This window comes from Grammomys surdaster, unplaced genomic scaffold (genome assembly GCF_004785775.1).
Source record: "Grammomys surdaster isolate TR1022 unplaced genomic scaffold, NIH_TR_1.0 126198, whole genome shotgun sequence".
Classification (NCBI taxonomy): Eukaryota; Metazoa; Chordata; class Mammalia; order Rodentia; family Muridae; genus Grammomys; species Grammomys surdaster.
The window spans coordinates 6074197-6090538 of NW_021621003.1; the positions used below are offsets into that span (position 1 = coordinate 6074197).

General features: G+C 46.8%; 1 protein-coding gene across 1 annotated transcript in view; it reads right to left on the reverse strand.

Moving 5' to 3' along the window:
* Positions 1-3401, reverse strand: part of Kcnk16 (potassium two pore domain channel subfamily K member 16) — a 7793-nt gene extending 4392 nt beyond the window's left edge. Inside the window, exon 1 of the mRNA XM_028758656.1 lies at positions 3184-3401. Coding sequence (XP_028614489.1) covers positions 3184-3396 — 213 coding nt within the window. The 5' untranslated portion in view covers positions 3397-3401. The remainder of the gene's footprint in view (positions 1-3183) is intronic.
* Positions 3402-16342: the final 12941 nt, after the last annotated feature.

Consider the following 16342-nt stretch of genomic DNA (forward strand, 5'->3'; position numbering starts at 1 on the left):
ATAGGACAAGATAGGTTTTGTGTTGAATGCTTATGGGAGCATTTGCTGCCCAAAGTAGGGTCTGGGTCTGGTAACGGGAGTGAGAGCTTTTTTTTTTTTTGGACATGTGGTGTGTGTGAGGCTGGCAGCCACATTCTCTGCACTCTCTAGTGAGTGCAACCCATGCATGCTGGAGAAATCCCATCAGAGAGTCCCACAAGTGTGTGTGTGTGTGTGTGTGTGTGTGTGTGTGTGTGTGTGTGTGTATACAGTAATACTGTACACATGTAGTGTGTTGATTGCATGTGCTATGTAGTGCTGTAAGTTGTGTGTGTGTGTATGTGTGTGTAAACACACTTTATGTGTCCATGTTTTGCGTTTCTAGAACAGAAGCCTTAACAGGTTCAAACTTGTGCCCTTAACCTCTCATGGGGAATGGGCAGGGTTCTCTCCCTCCAAACTCTAGCCTTCTCCCTTTAGCTGGGAACTTATCTTAGGGTGGTGGCAGCTCAGCCTTGGTATCTGGCGGTGCCCCAAATGCGGGGAAGCCATTGGGAAGTATGGCTGCTCCTGTCTCTCTTTCCTGTGGGAACTGATGTTCACCAGCTGGGTAGAGACCTCCTGGCCCTCACTTGGACAGGAACTAACTAACCTCTTACAGTGCAGACTTTGTCTTTCCCACACACCCAGGGAGCTGGGGCAGGCAGTATATTCCCTCCCTGGAGACTCTCACCCTTGGACACAGCATTTGCCTAGGATCCTGGCTGTCCTCGGTACATCTCTGAGCCTTCCAACATGTGGAGAAGGGGTTCTGACTCCTCTGACATCTCTGAGTGTGGGTGAGTGGCCTCAGGGAATCCAATGGTAATAGAGAAAGGGGTTGATGTACAAGCTTCCTTCCTCACGGAGTCAAGTTTGAACACTGCACTCAACACTGTGTGTGACTCAGCGTGTGAGTTCCCCAGAAACTGGATTCCCTCAAATCCGATTTCCAGGCTCCATTTGCCCTGGGAGGCAAGGGTTTGTCCTGCAGCTGAGGACTTTCAGGGGTGTGTCTGTTTCATCTTTCCTAGTGAGTCCTTGGGCTGAGCACTGGCCCCTTAGGATGCAGTCAGACCTTGCCCCTTGATTACAGAGCTGGTTTAAGCCTTGCCACCTGTCTGCCCACTCCTCATTTCCGACTCCACCACCAGCCCAGGACAGGAGGAGGTTTGGGGGCGTTCCTGACTCAGCCTTACTTCTGGGATGTTGTGGGGGCTGGAGGTGAAAAATCATCCCTCCCTCTACATTCTGAGTATATCCACATACAGAACAACAGTCCCCTCTGTTCACATCTCATCTAGTGTGCCTGCTGCTCTCAGTCCCAAGAGAAGTCTTGGGGCCTCAGCACCACCTGGTGAGCTCACCCAAAGCGCCTGAGTCAGCAGGTCTGGGTGGATGCTGACGATTGCTTTCCTGACATGCTCTCAGGCGTTACTGCTGGTGAGGGAGGACCACAGACTCCACCTTAAAAATTCTCACTTTCAGCAGTACCCTGTCCTCAGCAGGTGAGCTAGTTCAGGTAATTCATTAAGGGCTCCCCAATGAGAAGCATGGGTGTGAGTTCTGCCTCAGCCAATGACTGTGCAGCCTTGGCCACACCCTGCATCTCTCACCTGCAAGATGAAGACAAGGATTGCAGTAAGCAACTGGGAAGAAAGCACCTGCAGGGTGCTCAGCCCCAGGTGCTGAATCACAATGGCCCAGAGCCGTGTCCCTACCCATGAACACACATTCTCACTGGGTCACCTGTGCTTAGCCTACTATTTGGCGTTCACTAATATTACCTGTTCCACCTGTCTGTCCATCTTCTCAGTGTCCCACCTTTGCCCAAAATACCTAGTTTTGCTTTGTTTCTGGAAGAGAGGGAGGCAGGAGGAACCCAGGCAGGAAGTAAGACTACCTAGGGATCCAGTCCTGGCAGCGCTCATCCACACCGCCCCGGCCTTGTCCACCAGTCCAGCTGGTTCCAATCTTTGTGTGTGACTCCACCCTGGGACATAAGCTGGCAGCCAGCCTGAGCAGCAGTCCTGAGAAGTGGGGGAGTGGGAGAGAGGACATCTCTAGAGTGTTGCTGACTCACAGCTCATGTGTGTCGACTGCAGAAGCATTTTCTGTATGGATGCATGTGTGCCTGTATGCATTTGCTCATGTGCAGAGAATTGTGTACGTGTATGTATGTGCAGGTGGCCAGGATTCAACCGCAGGTGTCATTCCTCAGAGCCATCAGCCTTGTTTGGTTTTTGCCTTGAGACAGGGTCCCTCACCAAACAAGAAGCTTGCCCTTTTGGTTAGGCTGGTCTGGCGTAGCCAGTGAGCGCCCAGGATCCACCTGTCTCCCCAATCCGCCAACCCAATGCTTCAGTCACAGGCACTTGCAGCCATAACCAGAGTTATACATGGGGGCTAGGGATTCAAACTCAGGTCCCTATGCTTACAAAATACTCTTTTCTACTTTTAATACTCTTTTTCTAAGTTGTCTGCCTAGCTTTCTACCTTTTTTTTTGTTTTCTGAGACAGGCTCTCTTGTTGGCCTGAGGCTTGACCATTTGGCAAGGCTGGCTGGCCAGAGAGCCCAAGGGATCGGCCTGTCTAGGACACTCCAGTGCTGAGATTACAAGCCGCCGTGCCTGGCTTTTTTTTTTTTAATTACATTTTAATTAGTACATAGCAGTATGTGTGGGTGTGTGGGTGTGTTTCTATGCGTGTGGAAATGCATGCGCCTTTGTATGCATGTCAAGCTCAGAGGACAACTTCCAGGAGTTGGTTCTCTCCTTTCCCCATGTGAGCTCCAGGAATTGAATGTCAGACATCAGGCTCGGCTCAATGCCTTTACTCACTGAGCCATCTTACCCGCCCACCCCTGGCTTTTTAACAGGGGATCTGGGTCTAGACACTTGGCAGACACTTGACTGAACCACCTCCGCAACCCCAAATATATATATTCTCATCTTACTGATGAGGACATTTAGGTGAAGTGACTGGACCAAGGTCACATAACAGATGTGAGAATCAGGGCCCCGAACTAGATCTCTCCAGATTCCAGGCTCCTCCACACTCTGCTTCCAAACGGAGAACCAAGCTCTGGGTGGTGGCTCTGCACCTGTCATCAGCCCCTCCATCACCTCCCCGCTCTTCCTGTCCCATCCTTTAGTATTCCCTCACCTGTACAAACTGCTCCAGGGCCTGCTGGTCCAGGCAGGTGTAGTTCTCTAAGAAGCGTAGCTTTTCCAGCTGGAACTGGTCCCTGGATTGAGCCTCTGCCTGCTTCTCCAGCAGCTGGAAGATGGTGGCCCCAAGCAGCAGGTAGCAGACATAGGCCAGAAGCAGGGGCAATATTTGGCCACCCCAGCAGCTGCAGACCCCAGCACGGGGCATGATGTGGCCAGGACCCTGCAGTGGCTGTCAGGGTGGCTGTGGGGAGAGCTGGAAGAGGTGAGAGCCCCTGCCACTGCCTGGCCTGTCCTCCACCGCACAGGTGTCTGCGGCAGGGGAGTCTGTTTGAACAGTGCGGTGTGCAAACAGGCCTGCCATCCCCCACCCAGCCTTGTTTTTCCATGCAGAGCAGCAAGGCAGCAAATGCATGGGCCCCTCAGGGACACCTACTGGCTTCTCCTGAGCTCATCTGGTCTTATCTTCTGCTTCCAAGTGAGGCTGAGTGTCTGGGACAGAATCTGATCAGGAGCCCACTCTGCTGAGACTGAAGGGATCTTGACAACTTCAGATTCCTCACTTGGGAAGGCTCCCAGCTCAAACACAGGAGGCTGGGAGGGAAGTCTCTCAAGGGTGTGGGTTGGCCTTGCTTACAGAAGGGAATAGGGAGGATTGACCTGCCTATTGGGGGAACCTGGAGCTGAGTAAACCGGAGTAAAACAAATCAAAGGAAAGTAAACAGGCAGATGACAGCCTTGCTTAGCAGCACTATCTATTGGTGCTACTGCTACACGGGCAACCCTAGTTACCGCCAGCTATCACTTCGGCCAATGGTTGGTCTTGCTTGAACCTTGAGCAGGTTGTCTGGAGGATGCTGAACTCAGGAGATGAAAGTGTGGAGAAGACAGAAACCGGACATGAGCCTCCACCCACATGGTACTGTTAGTGGCTTCTTTTTCCACAGAAAGACCCACAGTGCCTCAGTTGATTTTTGGTAGATGTGACTACTTTATTGACATTATATAATAATTCACCTAACATGGTGTACATGTGTGCAATTACTGATTTACTTTTTCTTTTCAGTTGTTAGCTTAGCCTTTAACAGCTGACCCTTCTCTCTGTCTGTCTCTATCTGTCTGTCTGTCTTGTTTTGGTTTTGGTTTTAAAACAAAGACTCTAATCCCAGCACTTGGGAGGCAGAGGCAGGTGAATTTCTGAGTTCGAGGCCAGCCTGGTCTACCGAGTGAGTTCCAGGACAGCCAGGGCTACACAGAGAAACCCTGTCTTGAAAAAAAAAAAAAACAAAAAAATAAAAAATAAATAAATAAAAATAAAATAAAAAAATAAAACAAAGACTCAAAGTAGCCCTGGCTGGCCTGGAGCATGGTATGTAGACCAGGCTGGCTTTAAATCCACATAGATTCAGTGCCTTCTGAGTGCCAAGATTAAATGCATGTGACACCATGACCGACTCCCATTTTATTTATTTATTTATTTATTTATTTATTCTTTTTTGTTTGTTTGTTTTTGTTTTGTTTTCGAGACAGGGTTTCTCTGTGTAGTCCTGGCTGTCCTGGAACTCACTCTGTAGACCAGGCTGGCCTCGAACTCAGAAATCTGCCTGCCTCTGCCTCCCAAGTGCTGGGATTAAAAGTGTGCGCCACCACCGCCCGGCCCATTTTATTCATTTAAAAGCATTTATTTAGCTTTATTTTGTATGTATGGGTGTTTTGCCTACATTCATGTCTGTGTACCATGTAGGCCAGAAGAGGGGAAGAGGGTGTCAGATCCTTTGGAACTGGAGGTGCAGGTGGTTGTGAGCTGGTATGTAGGTGCTGGGAATCGAACCTGAGTCCTCTAGAAGAGCATATAGTATGTGCTCTTAACCATTGAGCCATCTTCTCGGGCTTATTATTCATCTATTTTTTTAATATTTATTTTTATATATATGTATGTTCGTGGGTGTGGATGTATGCTATGCGTGAGTGGCTACCCACAGAGTCCAAGAGGATGTCAAATGTCCTGGAATTGGAATTACATGCAGTTGTGAGCTAACAAATGTGGGTGCTAAAGTTTTAACCACTGAAACACCTCTCCAGCCCCGCTTTTTCTTTTGAGACAAAATCTCATCTAGCCCAGGATGACCTCAAACTTGGCATTTAGCTGAGCCTGACCTCGAGCTGATGGTCCTCTTGTTCTCCACCTCTTTGGGGATGGGATTCCATGTGGGTACACTATGCTTGGTTTATAGGATGCTGGGGCCTAACCTAGGGCTTGGTGAGGGCTAGGCACGCATTCTACCAACTAAGCTACGTCGCCAGCCTGTATGTTTGGTGACTGAGACACTTAGCACAATGCTAGCTCTTGGACAGCTTGTTTGTAAGGCACCTGACTTGGATGCTGGGAATTAACCCTCAGGTCTTCTGGCAAAACAGGAAGTACTCTTAACTGCTGAGCCATCTCAGATATATCTATTTATATTATGCATAAATAAATTTTATTGCCTAAGACAAACAGCTTGAAAAATAGAAACCTTCTGGCTCAGTGGTTAAGAGCACTGGCTGCTCTTTCATAGGACCTGGGTTTGGTTCCTAGCTCTCACATGGCAGCTCACTACCCTGTAACTGCAGTCCCAGGGGATCCAACATACTCTTCTGGCCTCCTGAGGTGCTAGATGCTTGTAGTGCACAGATAAATATACCCCCAGGCAAAACACGCATACAGCTAAAGTAAAAATGAAAGAAACAAACTTTAAAAAAGAAAAATAAACCCTCACATCCCCATACTTCTATATGCCTAGTTATCTTCCCAGTGGTAAGTTTGCTTCGGTGGGTACACATAATTGTTTTAATAAGTGCATTTATTTCCATTAAATTTTTAAGTTGACCTCTAAAGTAATGGGCTTAATTATGGCAGTTTCATTTGTAGATGTCATCATACTTTATTCTTACTCATCTCTCTCCATTACTGCCTCCCCCCATTGTTTTAATTTCATTTCTGTTGCTGTAATAAAATAGCCTGACAGAAGACAACTTATGAGTTGTTTATTCTGAGGGAGTCTATTTTACTTATTATTCCAGGTCTTTGGAGGGGGGGATTCAAGGCAGGAACTCAAGCAGCCAGTCAAGAGCACAGAGAAAATAAGGGGCTGTTTATGGATCCTTTCTTGCTTGCTTTTGAACTACTCAGTTTCACCACCCATACAGTTCAGGACCCCTGCCTAGGGAATGGTGCTGCCCACAATGGGCTGGTCTTCCTACACAAATTAACAATCAAGAAAGTCCCCAACAGAGATGTCCCTATAGAGAATTCCTCATGAAGACTCTCTTCCCAAGGAATACTAGACTGTATCAAGTTGATGGTTAAAACTAACCAGCACATGAACACTCATCTGCACACCCACTGCCTTCTTTATCTGATATACTACCATCCTCTGTTTTTATGTCCATGTATTCCATTACCCTTCTTCAACCTTACTTCCTCAAGGCCCACTTTCTACTTCCTTATAGAAACACACACACACACACACACACACACACTTAAATTTAGCAGTACTTGTCACTCTGAGTCTGGCTCACTTTGGCGTGTAACATCATAATCTCCAGTTCTGTGCATTTTCCTACTAATGTCTTGATTTTACATTTTTTTAATGGACAAGTAGTATTCCATGGTGTATAGATACCACATCTTCTTTGTCCATCATCTGTTGTTGGCAGTATATTTCACTGAATTTTTTCCTGAACATTCACCTTGAAAGTAGTCACACACACATACACACACACACATACACACACACATACACACACATGCACACACAGTGTAGTAGTTAATTTTCCCATTGCTGAGAGAATACCTGACAAAAGCAACTTAGGGAAGAAGAGTCTATTTTAGCTCACAGTGTGGGAGTACATCATGTTCATCATGGCAGGAGAGGAGGCATGGCTACAGGAGTATGAGGTATCTGGACACATTACATTGGAAGTCAGAAAGCAAAGAGAGATGAGTCCTGTGGTCAGCTTGCTTTCTTTTTTTACTCATTCTGAGATTCCAGCTATCAGGTGGTCCTGCTCACATTTAGCAAGGATCTCCCCCACCTCAACAAATTCAATCTAGAAACTCCCTGGTGGAGGTTTGTAACACACAAAGAGTTTTGTCTCCTAGTTCCTGTCAAGTTGACAGTCAACACTGACCATCACACATGATTTATACTATATCCACAGAGTTATAAGAGCACTGTTACAAATTATTGCTTCAAAGAGTAACTCTGTTCTCACTAGCTTTTGCTCCTCTTTCACACAAGCCTGATCCCTAAGCCTACAGGAACCTGTTTTCTATCTCCATTAGATTTCTCTATTCTGGAAATTTCATACAAAAGAAATGTGACAAAGATGAACACCAGGACCACTCCTTGGCATCTGGATGGCACCAACTCCTGCCACTCGCTGCCTTCCTCTCTTTGTGTTTCCTGGCTCTGATCCTCGCTCTGGAGAAAGGCAGAGTGTCCATAAGAACATTTACATCCTCAGGTTACAGGTGTCCGGCACCAGATGGAACATCTTTGGGTCAAGTAACTAAACAGACAAGAATCTGGAGCTAAGCTTCTACCATCAAAGGGGGTGTGAACATCACAGGTATAGGTACCACTTAGCAGAAGCTCTGGTGTGCAGATGCTATGGCTATCCTGTCAGAACAAACAATCACTATTATTTTTGTAATAAGGTGGAGATGAGAGTATACACATGCAGGTGTAGAGGAGTGTGGTGGCTTGAATGGAAATGCCCCCCATATGCTCATATATGTAAATGGTTAGTCCCTAATCAGTGGAAATATTTAGGATGGATTAATAGGTGTGGCTTCATTAGAGAGAGTATATCACTGGGGTGGACTTTGAGGTTTCATATATATATATATATATATATCTGCATGCCAGGCCCAGTTAGCACTCTCTCTGCTCCATGCTTGTGGATCAAGATATAAGTTCTAAGAGCTGGAGAGATGGCCCAGCAGTTAAGAGCACTGGCTGCTCTTCCAGAGGTCCTGAGTTCAATTCCCAGCAATCACATGGTGGCTCATGACCATCTACAATGCAATCTGATGCACCCTTCTGGCATACAGGTGTACATGCAGATAGAGTATGTATGCATATACAATAAATAAAAATAAATCTTAAAAAAAGATGTAAGCTCTCAGCTACTGCTACAAGTGCTATGTCTGCCTGCCACCATGCTCCCTGTCATGATGGCCATGGACTCACCCTCTGAACTGTAAGCAAAGGGCCAGTAAACTCTTCTGTAAGTTTCCTCGGTCATGGAGTCTCTTAACAACAACAGAAAAAAATAACTAAGACAATGGGCCTTTCAGAAAACCAAAGCAAGGGGAAGAATGTTTATGTCTTTCAAATATATGAAAGAGAAAGGGGGGGAGGGTTTCTCCTCTGCTACAAAGCCCAACATAAAACACAAGACAAAAATCACTGAGGTGAGATGAGGCAGGAGCACAGCTACTTGGCATTAAAAGTGAAAAAAGATATGGTCCATTTGAGAGGCAGTGTGAGGAGAACTGAAGGGGGAGCGCAGTCATCTTTTCTGAAACCTCTCTGCTTGCTGAGTCCTGCATGGCCAAGTGGAAGGGGTGACATGACACAGTTCTCACCCCTGGAGCAGAGCCAGCAGGGTGTGGTCCTCCACAAGTATTGACAGTTGCTGTGGGCATAGGGCTTGTTTGTATAGTAATGTACATAATTTACTGTATGTTCTTCTTTTGGGAAATACTCCCCCTGCCAAAGTTAATGACTCTACGATAATTAGAAGTAGTACAAGTCTGGGAGGTAAGAGTGTGTCTATGTCCTTAGCAAAATTGGTAAGCACTATGACCTTCAGAAAAGCCATTAAGGCTGTGGGAAAGAACTCTAAAATCATGAGTTCAAAAATATATAATTTCTCACCTATGCAAAATATAAGGATGCAATATAAATCATATGAGGAGCTTCATGGACCTAAAAGAACAGAGGCAGATGCATTATGAGCCAGCTTGTCAGAAAGATACAAAAGCAAGCAGAAACAAAGGCAGGCATATTTCTGCATTCAAGGTCAACCTACGACTAAGACAGAGTAAATTTAGACCCAGTGTGGTGGGAATGCTGAACTTAGAGACAAATCCCACCCAGCTAGCTTATTGTCTGTGCTTAAAAGGCAGGCAGTCTCTGAATTCACTTGCATTGTTAAGAAAAAATGTCTTTTCCTAGGAGTTAAGGTGCTAACATCAAAATGCATATTCATGGGATAATCAGAAAGGAATCTGGGGTGGATGATTGACTTGATATGTAAATAAAAGACTGGGCTTTGGTCTGTGAGAGCTGAACTGTCTGGTGATCTTCAGAAAGCTGTCTCGAACAGAACACAGGCTGTCAGCTTGTACCTACAATTTGACTTCAAGTCATTCTTTTTGTTGTCCCAAACACCCATACCTTAGAAACCCTCTCCAAGCTGAGGCTAGTCCTTGGCATCTGCTGGTTCTGGCTTTCTGATGCATCCAAGATGTGGATGGAGACTCTCTCAAGAACACATTTATGTGGTTAGGGAACTTCTTGAAACCCATTATTATTGTTTTGAGACAGTGTTGTATATAGCTCTGGTTGACTTGGAACTCACGACATAGACCAGGCTGACCTCGAACTCACAGAAATCCATCTGGCTTTGCCTCCTGAGTAGTAGGATTAAAAGCAGGTGCTACCACACCTAGCAGATTTTCTGAAAACAGAGTCCAAGATTTAGCCCATAAAATCCACAGGTATTGGAATACATATGTGAGCCTAATGGTAGTGGTGCATGCCTTTAATCCTAGCACTTGGGAGACATAGACAAGTGGATTTCTGAGTTTGAGGACAGCCTGGTCTACAGAGTGAGTTCCATAATGGCCAGGGCTGTACAGAGAAACCCTGTCTTGAAAAGCCAACCACCAACAAACAAAAGACAACGGTGCAATGTGAGTGAAAACAACTCATGGGGTCCTTAAAGCACTCTATCCTATTGAAGAGACCCCACCTCCATCCCTTCTTTCTCATTTCCTCACAAGGTTCAGGAATCTCAGAAACTTACAGTCACAAAGATGCTCCCGCAGGTTAGATAGGCAGTAAATACTTTCTAGAGAAAGAAGACTCTTCCTCAGAGTTGCCTTCCAGTTGGGCAAAGAGCTCCAGGGATGCACCTTGTAGGTTGTCACCAATGCTGGGGTGAACTTTTTAGAGAGATTCATCCACCTTTGAGTCATGTATACTCCCCAGGAAGCTCATTGGCTCACCAAGCTGGCCTTCGGTGGGATGGTTTCTTAGGTCTGTATAGTCCATGGCCTATCTGGAGTGAACAGAAATTTTTTACATCTCTCCAGGGAAAGCCACACAACCTTCTGTCCCTTCCTTCTTCTTTCCTTCACTCTATTCCATCTACACGTCCAAAATGAGCATCCTCTATATGTTGGGATCTGTCAGCCTTTAGTGTGTGGACTATTGCATCCTCCCCACCCTCTAGCACACTAGCTCTAGCCCAGTATCTCCTTGTGTAGATACTGCTCCACCGTGAGCAAGAGCTAGACACAAGGCATGATTTATGACCCCTTTCGGGGAAGTATTACTGCTAACGGGCAGAGCCAATTTGTGCTTCCCAAGTGGGGAGGGCAAAATCAATTAATGACAAATGTAAATCGGCCAGGCAGGTTTGATGGCAGAGAGTGGCCCTAACATCTGGAGGTGATAAGAGATTTTCTGAAGCTGAACTAATAGAGAGATTGGAGAGGGGAAAAAACCCAGATCAATCCCATGTACAATGGACAGGGAATCCAGAGTAAACAGATAGCTGGCCTCGGGCTTCCTTCCATCTGAATGAGCCCCAAGATAAGGAAAAGGACAGGCCACCCACATGACCATCCAACATAGGTATTTGCTTATGGACTCATTCAACTGACGTGTCTGCATAGAGGTGAAAGAATACTGGCCAAACAGGAGTCAAGGGGAGAGGATGAGGCCCATATGCCTCAGGTTTGTGTTCTGTATGAGAAAGGGTAGGAGAGAGGAGGGGCCACCTTAATGACCTACTTAACAGAACCGAGTGGCTGAAGTGCTGAGTTGTAGGCAAGGGTGCTGGGGGCTCCTGGACATTCCTTACAGCGGTACTGTAAGGGAACATTTTATGTGGGACAGGCGGTATAGTCTGTCTATACGACTCTTTATTTTTCTGACAGGTCAGTCTCAGATGAGGGCCAGCTTGATGTGACCAGAAGTGAGAATGTGGGATGCTGAGGGATGATTTGAGAGGACTCTCCAATTAAATAAGCAGCCATGCATGTTGTTGATGTTTTTAAAGATGTGCTTACTGTATTGCTTTATGTGTATAAATGATTTGCTCGCATGAATGTATGCACACCATATATGTACCTGGTGCTGAAAGATAGTTGGATCCCCTAGAACTGGAGTTACAGATGGTTGTGAGCCCTGTGCTGGATAGTTTTATGTGAACTTGACACAAGCTAAAGTCATCTGAAAGGAAGGAACCTCAACTGAGAACATGCCTCCATAAGATGGGGCTGTAGGCAAGCTGGTAGTCTCATGAGAACAGGCCTGGGAGTTCGCTGTAACTGGACTTGCCTGGGAAATGCTGCTCCGTTCTCCAGGCTGACTTGGCTTTGCTCTCTATATCTCTCAGGATATGGAATGTGAGGACAACAGCTATCATGTGAATCTTAAAGCATCACTGGAATGAAAGAAGCCAGTCTAAGCAAGCCTAACCATGCAGGCACATGTCTAGCCGCTCCTTGTGTCCCCAAACCAGATCACAGAGCTAAGCCCACATTTACCGTGTGTGTGGAAGGAGTTCTCATCCTGTGAGTCTTTGCTAATGAAAGCTTTGGATGTAAATTCTATAAAGGCAGAGAAAATTTACCACCAGTTATTCAGTATCCCAGTTTCTTGATTTGATTTCTAGAGCTCACTCTTAAAAACAAAAACAAAAACAGCCACCATGTTCAGTCACCATGTTTTTCTTTTTTCTTTTTTTTTTTTTTTTTTTTTTACAAAAATACTATTAGCTGAGCAGTGGTGGTGCACACCTTTAGTTCCAGCACTCAGGAGGCAGGGGCAGGCAGATCTTTGTGTGTTTGAGGCCAGCCTAGTCTACAGTGTGTGTTTCAGGATAGCCAAGGCTGCACAAAGAAACCTTATCTCAAAAATCAAAAATTAAAAAAAAATAAAGAAACAAATAGTAAACAAATAAATATAATACTCTTATTGCTATCGTGAAGAGGGCACATGGTGTGTGTATGTGGGTAAGTATGCTACAACACACCTGTGGAGATCAGAGTTCAAGCGAGAATCAGGCCTTTTCCTTCTGTGTGGGCCCTGGGGCTCATTCTCAGGCCATCAGGATTGACAACAAACGCCTTTAGTTGCTGAGCCATCTCTCTGGCCTCCAGAAATCCCTTTTGCAAGATCTGAGAAAGCACCTCCCACGTTACTCTCCTCCTGTGGAGGGAATGACAGAGGCTGAATTATATCTGGGGTTGGACTGGGGTCACTGGCCATGCCGCTTTCCAGAGAAGCCTTTTATCTCTACATTTGGACTCAAACACTCCTCACTATTCCTGTCCACTGAGCTTAAGATAGGTACTAGAGCATCCTTTCAAAGTATTCATCTCTTCTTCCCATTTGGGGAACCGTTGGGGAAAGGTTCACTGTGGTCCGGCCCTGGACCACACCAAAGGTCCAGCATCCACTAAGAGGTGTCAGGTAGGTTGACTGCCAGTGACATGTGGCAGGATGGCCCTGGGTTCCTGGCAGGCTGTGCTCCTCTCTTCCTTGCTTCCTGTCCTGCCTGGGTGGCTATTTCACACTCTGTATGTCAGGCTGTACCACACATTTAGGAAGTCAACAGATCCCAGCAAGTTCTAGGAAATGGAGACATCAAGGTTTTCCAGGGACAGAGATACCAATCACAAGGGACTCTGGCAAGTTCTGTGTTATCTCCAGGGACCTGAATAAATACAGATTTGTGTGAATCTGTATTTACATCCCGTGGAATCATCGGGAGTCTTCGAGAATCAGGTTGTAAAGGCTGCGTTTGGTTTTTACCTCATACTACTAGTTTTACTAGGGACTTAACTGAATGGTAGGGCTAATAGGATCAAGAGTGGCCCCCTTCCCTGTTGGGACTCAATCGTTAATCCACAGGGAGGCAGAAAGAGTGACTGTAGCCCAAGAAGTGGGCATGGATTCTGGCTGTGGCACACACAAAAGGAGGGGCTGTTTAGTAAGCACTGGCTCTGCACCAGGAGCACAAAAAGGAGCCAAGAAACAGGTCCTGGCTGTTACAGAGCTCTGGCACTTAACACCTGTGGCAGCTCAGGAAACCAGCCATGGAAAGGCAAGCCCGGTCTGCCCTGTGCCCGGTTCTTAACTGTATAAACCAGGCGATGGCTAAGAAGAGTGTTGCAGACCTGCCTAGCTTCAAGATGCCTAAAGAGAAAATCAACCAACCAAACAAACAAAACAAGAAATCCATGTTACTGTGTCACCTCCTTGTCCTTTCCCCAGGGTCACAAGTTCTTATACTTCTGGAACAGACACACCAGGAGCATTGGAGTGTATCTTTATTCAGGTGTCATCATCGCTAGGCTCTTCACTCCTTCCTCGGCCCCACCCAACTATAGCTGTGTTGGGACTCCAACACAGACAGCCGCTGACTCTACTCCTTCCTTCCCTCTTCTGTTCACCTTCCTGCATCACAGAGCCAGAGTGAGGAGTTCTGGGAGAGTCACGGAGGCAAGACTACTGGGCAGTTATGCTCTCCCTGTGGGGATGGGAGTTTCAGCCTTAATTCTCTAGAGCCTCAGGCAATTGAGTGGGATGAGAGCCCATGTACTGATGGCTACAGGGCTCTGGGGAGCTTCTCAGTATTCTCTTGTCCTGTGAGATACTCAGACTACAGGGTACATAGCTCCCCAGGGACACGGCAAGAGCAGGTTCTGCCTATAGATCACCCAGGCCACAAGGGTTAGGACCCTGACCATCGAAGTACTCTGCGTGCCACTGTCTTATCTGGGGCTCTGAAGCCCTGCCCAGCCTGCCACAACATTCCTGGGCTTCTCGGCTAGGAGTAGGCTAGCGTGGTGGGCTGATGGATAGTTATAATGGATTATCATCCTCCTGAGTCACTGCCTGAAACTTTCACTACCCATACACTATGATGGTGTATTGCACTATCTCTAGTTCTCACCAACCTGCAGTGAACCAAAGCCTCCATCCTGCCCTCAGCTCCCTAGCTCTGCCCACCCTGTCAATAGCTCTATCAGGACCTCTCAACAACCCTGCCCGTCCTCTGACATCATCCTCAAAGAAGTATCGATGTCCTCCTCTGGCCTCAAATTCCCCAATCTCTCCCAACCGGCTTATGTCATATCCAAGGTCACTAGTGAGGGATGGGGTCTTCAATCATTCTATCTACATTCAGGCTTGGACTTCCATGAGAAAGTCAGTTGCTTCCCAGGCCTGAAGAGATAGGGTTGGTTAGCTTGAGGAACAATTCCAGGACTGGCTGGTGCTCAGGGGAAGCTGGCCAGCAATTGACTCATCCTGAACCCTCCCTGCCAGGCAGAATTTACTCCCCAGGCTCCAAGGCAGAAGGTCAAAGCCACCCTATGGTTTTCACTGATGCTTCTACTTTATACACACACACACACACACACACACACACACACACACACACTTTAAACATTCAGTCTTGAGTTCCACGCCAGACTTACAGGCTTAAGTTTTTTATCCTTACAGAATCCTTACATCTGTGGCACACAAAACTGTGAGCACTGGAATTGATGGTTCGTAGTTCATCTGCCCAAAGTTTGGCTGATAAAATAGGTGCAAGAAGGAACTTCTGAGAGATCCTCTGGGTGAAGTGATGACTACAACATTTTAACGTGTGTGCATTTCGGTGCACAGGGGGCTGAGGGGTGAGGTTGGTGAGGGCACAGCAAAGAGGCAGCTACAGCCATCCAGAACTGGACTGTGGACCCTGGCCACAAGTAAGGATCGTGCGCTCTGCCCCTGTGGTATGAGTGAGCAGAATGGGTGATCAGCAAAGTCCACTGAGTATGGGGAGTAAGCAGATAGAACAATGTGGCGTGTGCCTGTAGTCCCAGGGGATAGCGCTGTGTGAGGCCCGTTGTGGAATTTAGTAGATTGTTCTTTATTTTTTTTTAACATATTCTTTTTTTTTTTTTTGGGTTTTTCAAGACAGGGTTTCTCTGTGTAGCCCTGGCTGCCCTGGAACTCACTCTGTAGACCAGGCTGGCCTCGAACTCAGAAATCCGCTTGCCTCTGCCTCCCAAATGCTGGGATTAAAGGCGTGCGCCACCACCGCCCGGCTTTTTAAACATATTCTTAATTGATTAATTGATTAAGTGATTAGTAGATTAATTTATTTAGCTTGTGTGCATGTGCACTCGTGCCTATGTGCCTGCAGGACGCATTGTGCATTAGGAGGTCAGAAGACAATTTGTGGACATTAGCTCTCTCCTTTCATCATGAAGACACTGAAGAGGGAATTGGGGCCCTCAGACTCCCCAGCAAGTTCCCCTTTCAGTGGTGCCATCTCACTAGCTCTTTGTCAAGTACTCTGGCCTGGCCTACCCAACTCTAGAACAGGAAGGAAGCTGAGGTACGTTCTAGCTTACGAAAGTTACATGTTCTACTCTGGGGCCGTTCAGACACCCAGGACACACTCCAGGCCTGTGGGATCAAAATTCTGGGGAATGGCCCAGTAATTCTGGCACTCAGTCAAGGTTGAGCCCCCCTGTTTCATCTCTCCTCCAGTCCAAGGACAGGCATGGTCATAGCTTAGCCACCTCAGGCCTCAGGTCTGATGTTTTATCTATATTGCCGATGAGCAGCCTGGGTTGCAATTAGTTAATGCTGCTGTTTGAAGATGGCTGGAAGTCTGAGCCAGCTCCGACCTCGACTCCCCTAACTCCCCATAGACACCGGCATGCAGCAGTGCCCAGGAGGTTGATGAAAGGGGGGTACACAGCAGAGCCCAGAGCACACCATACTCTGTAACACAGTTCCTCACATGAGGAGAACACCATATAGCCTCACATCAATGGATCACCACACAGCCTGCAGGTGCCACCT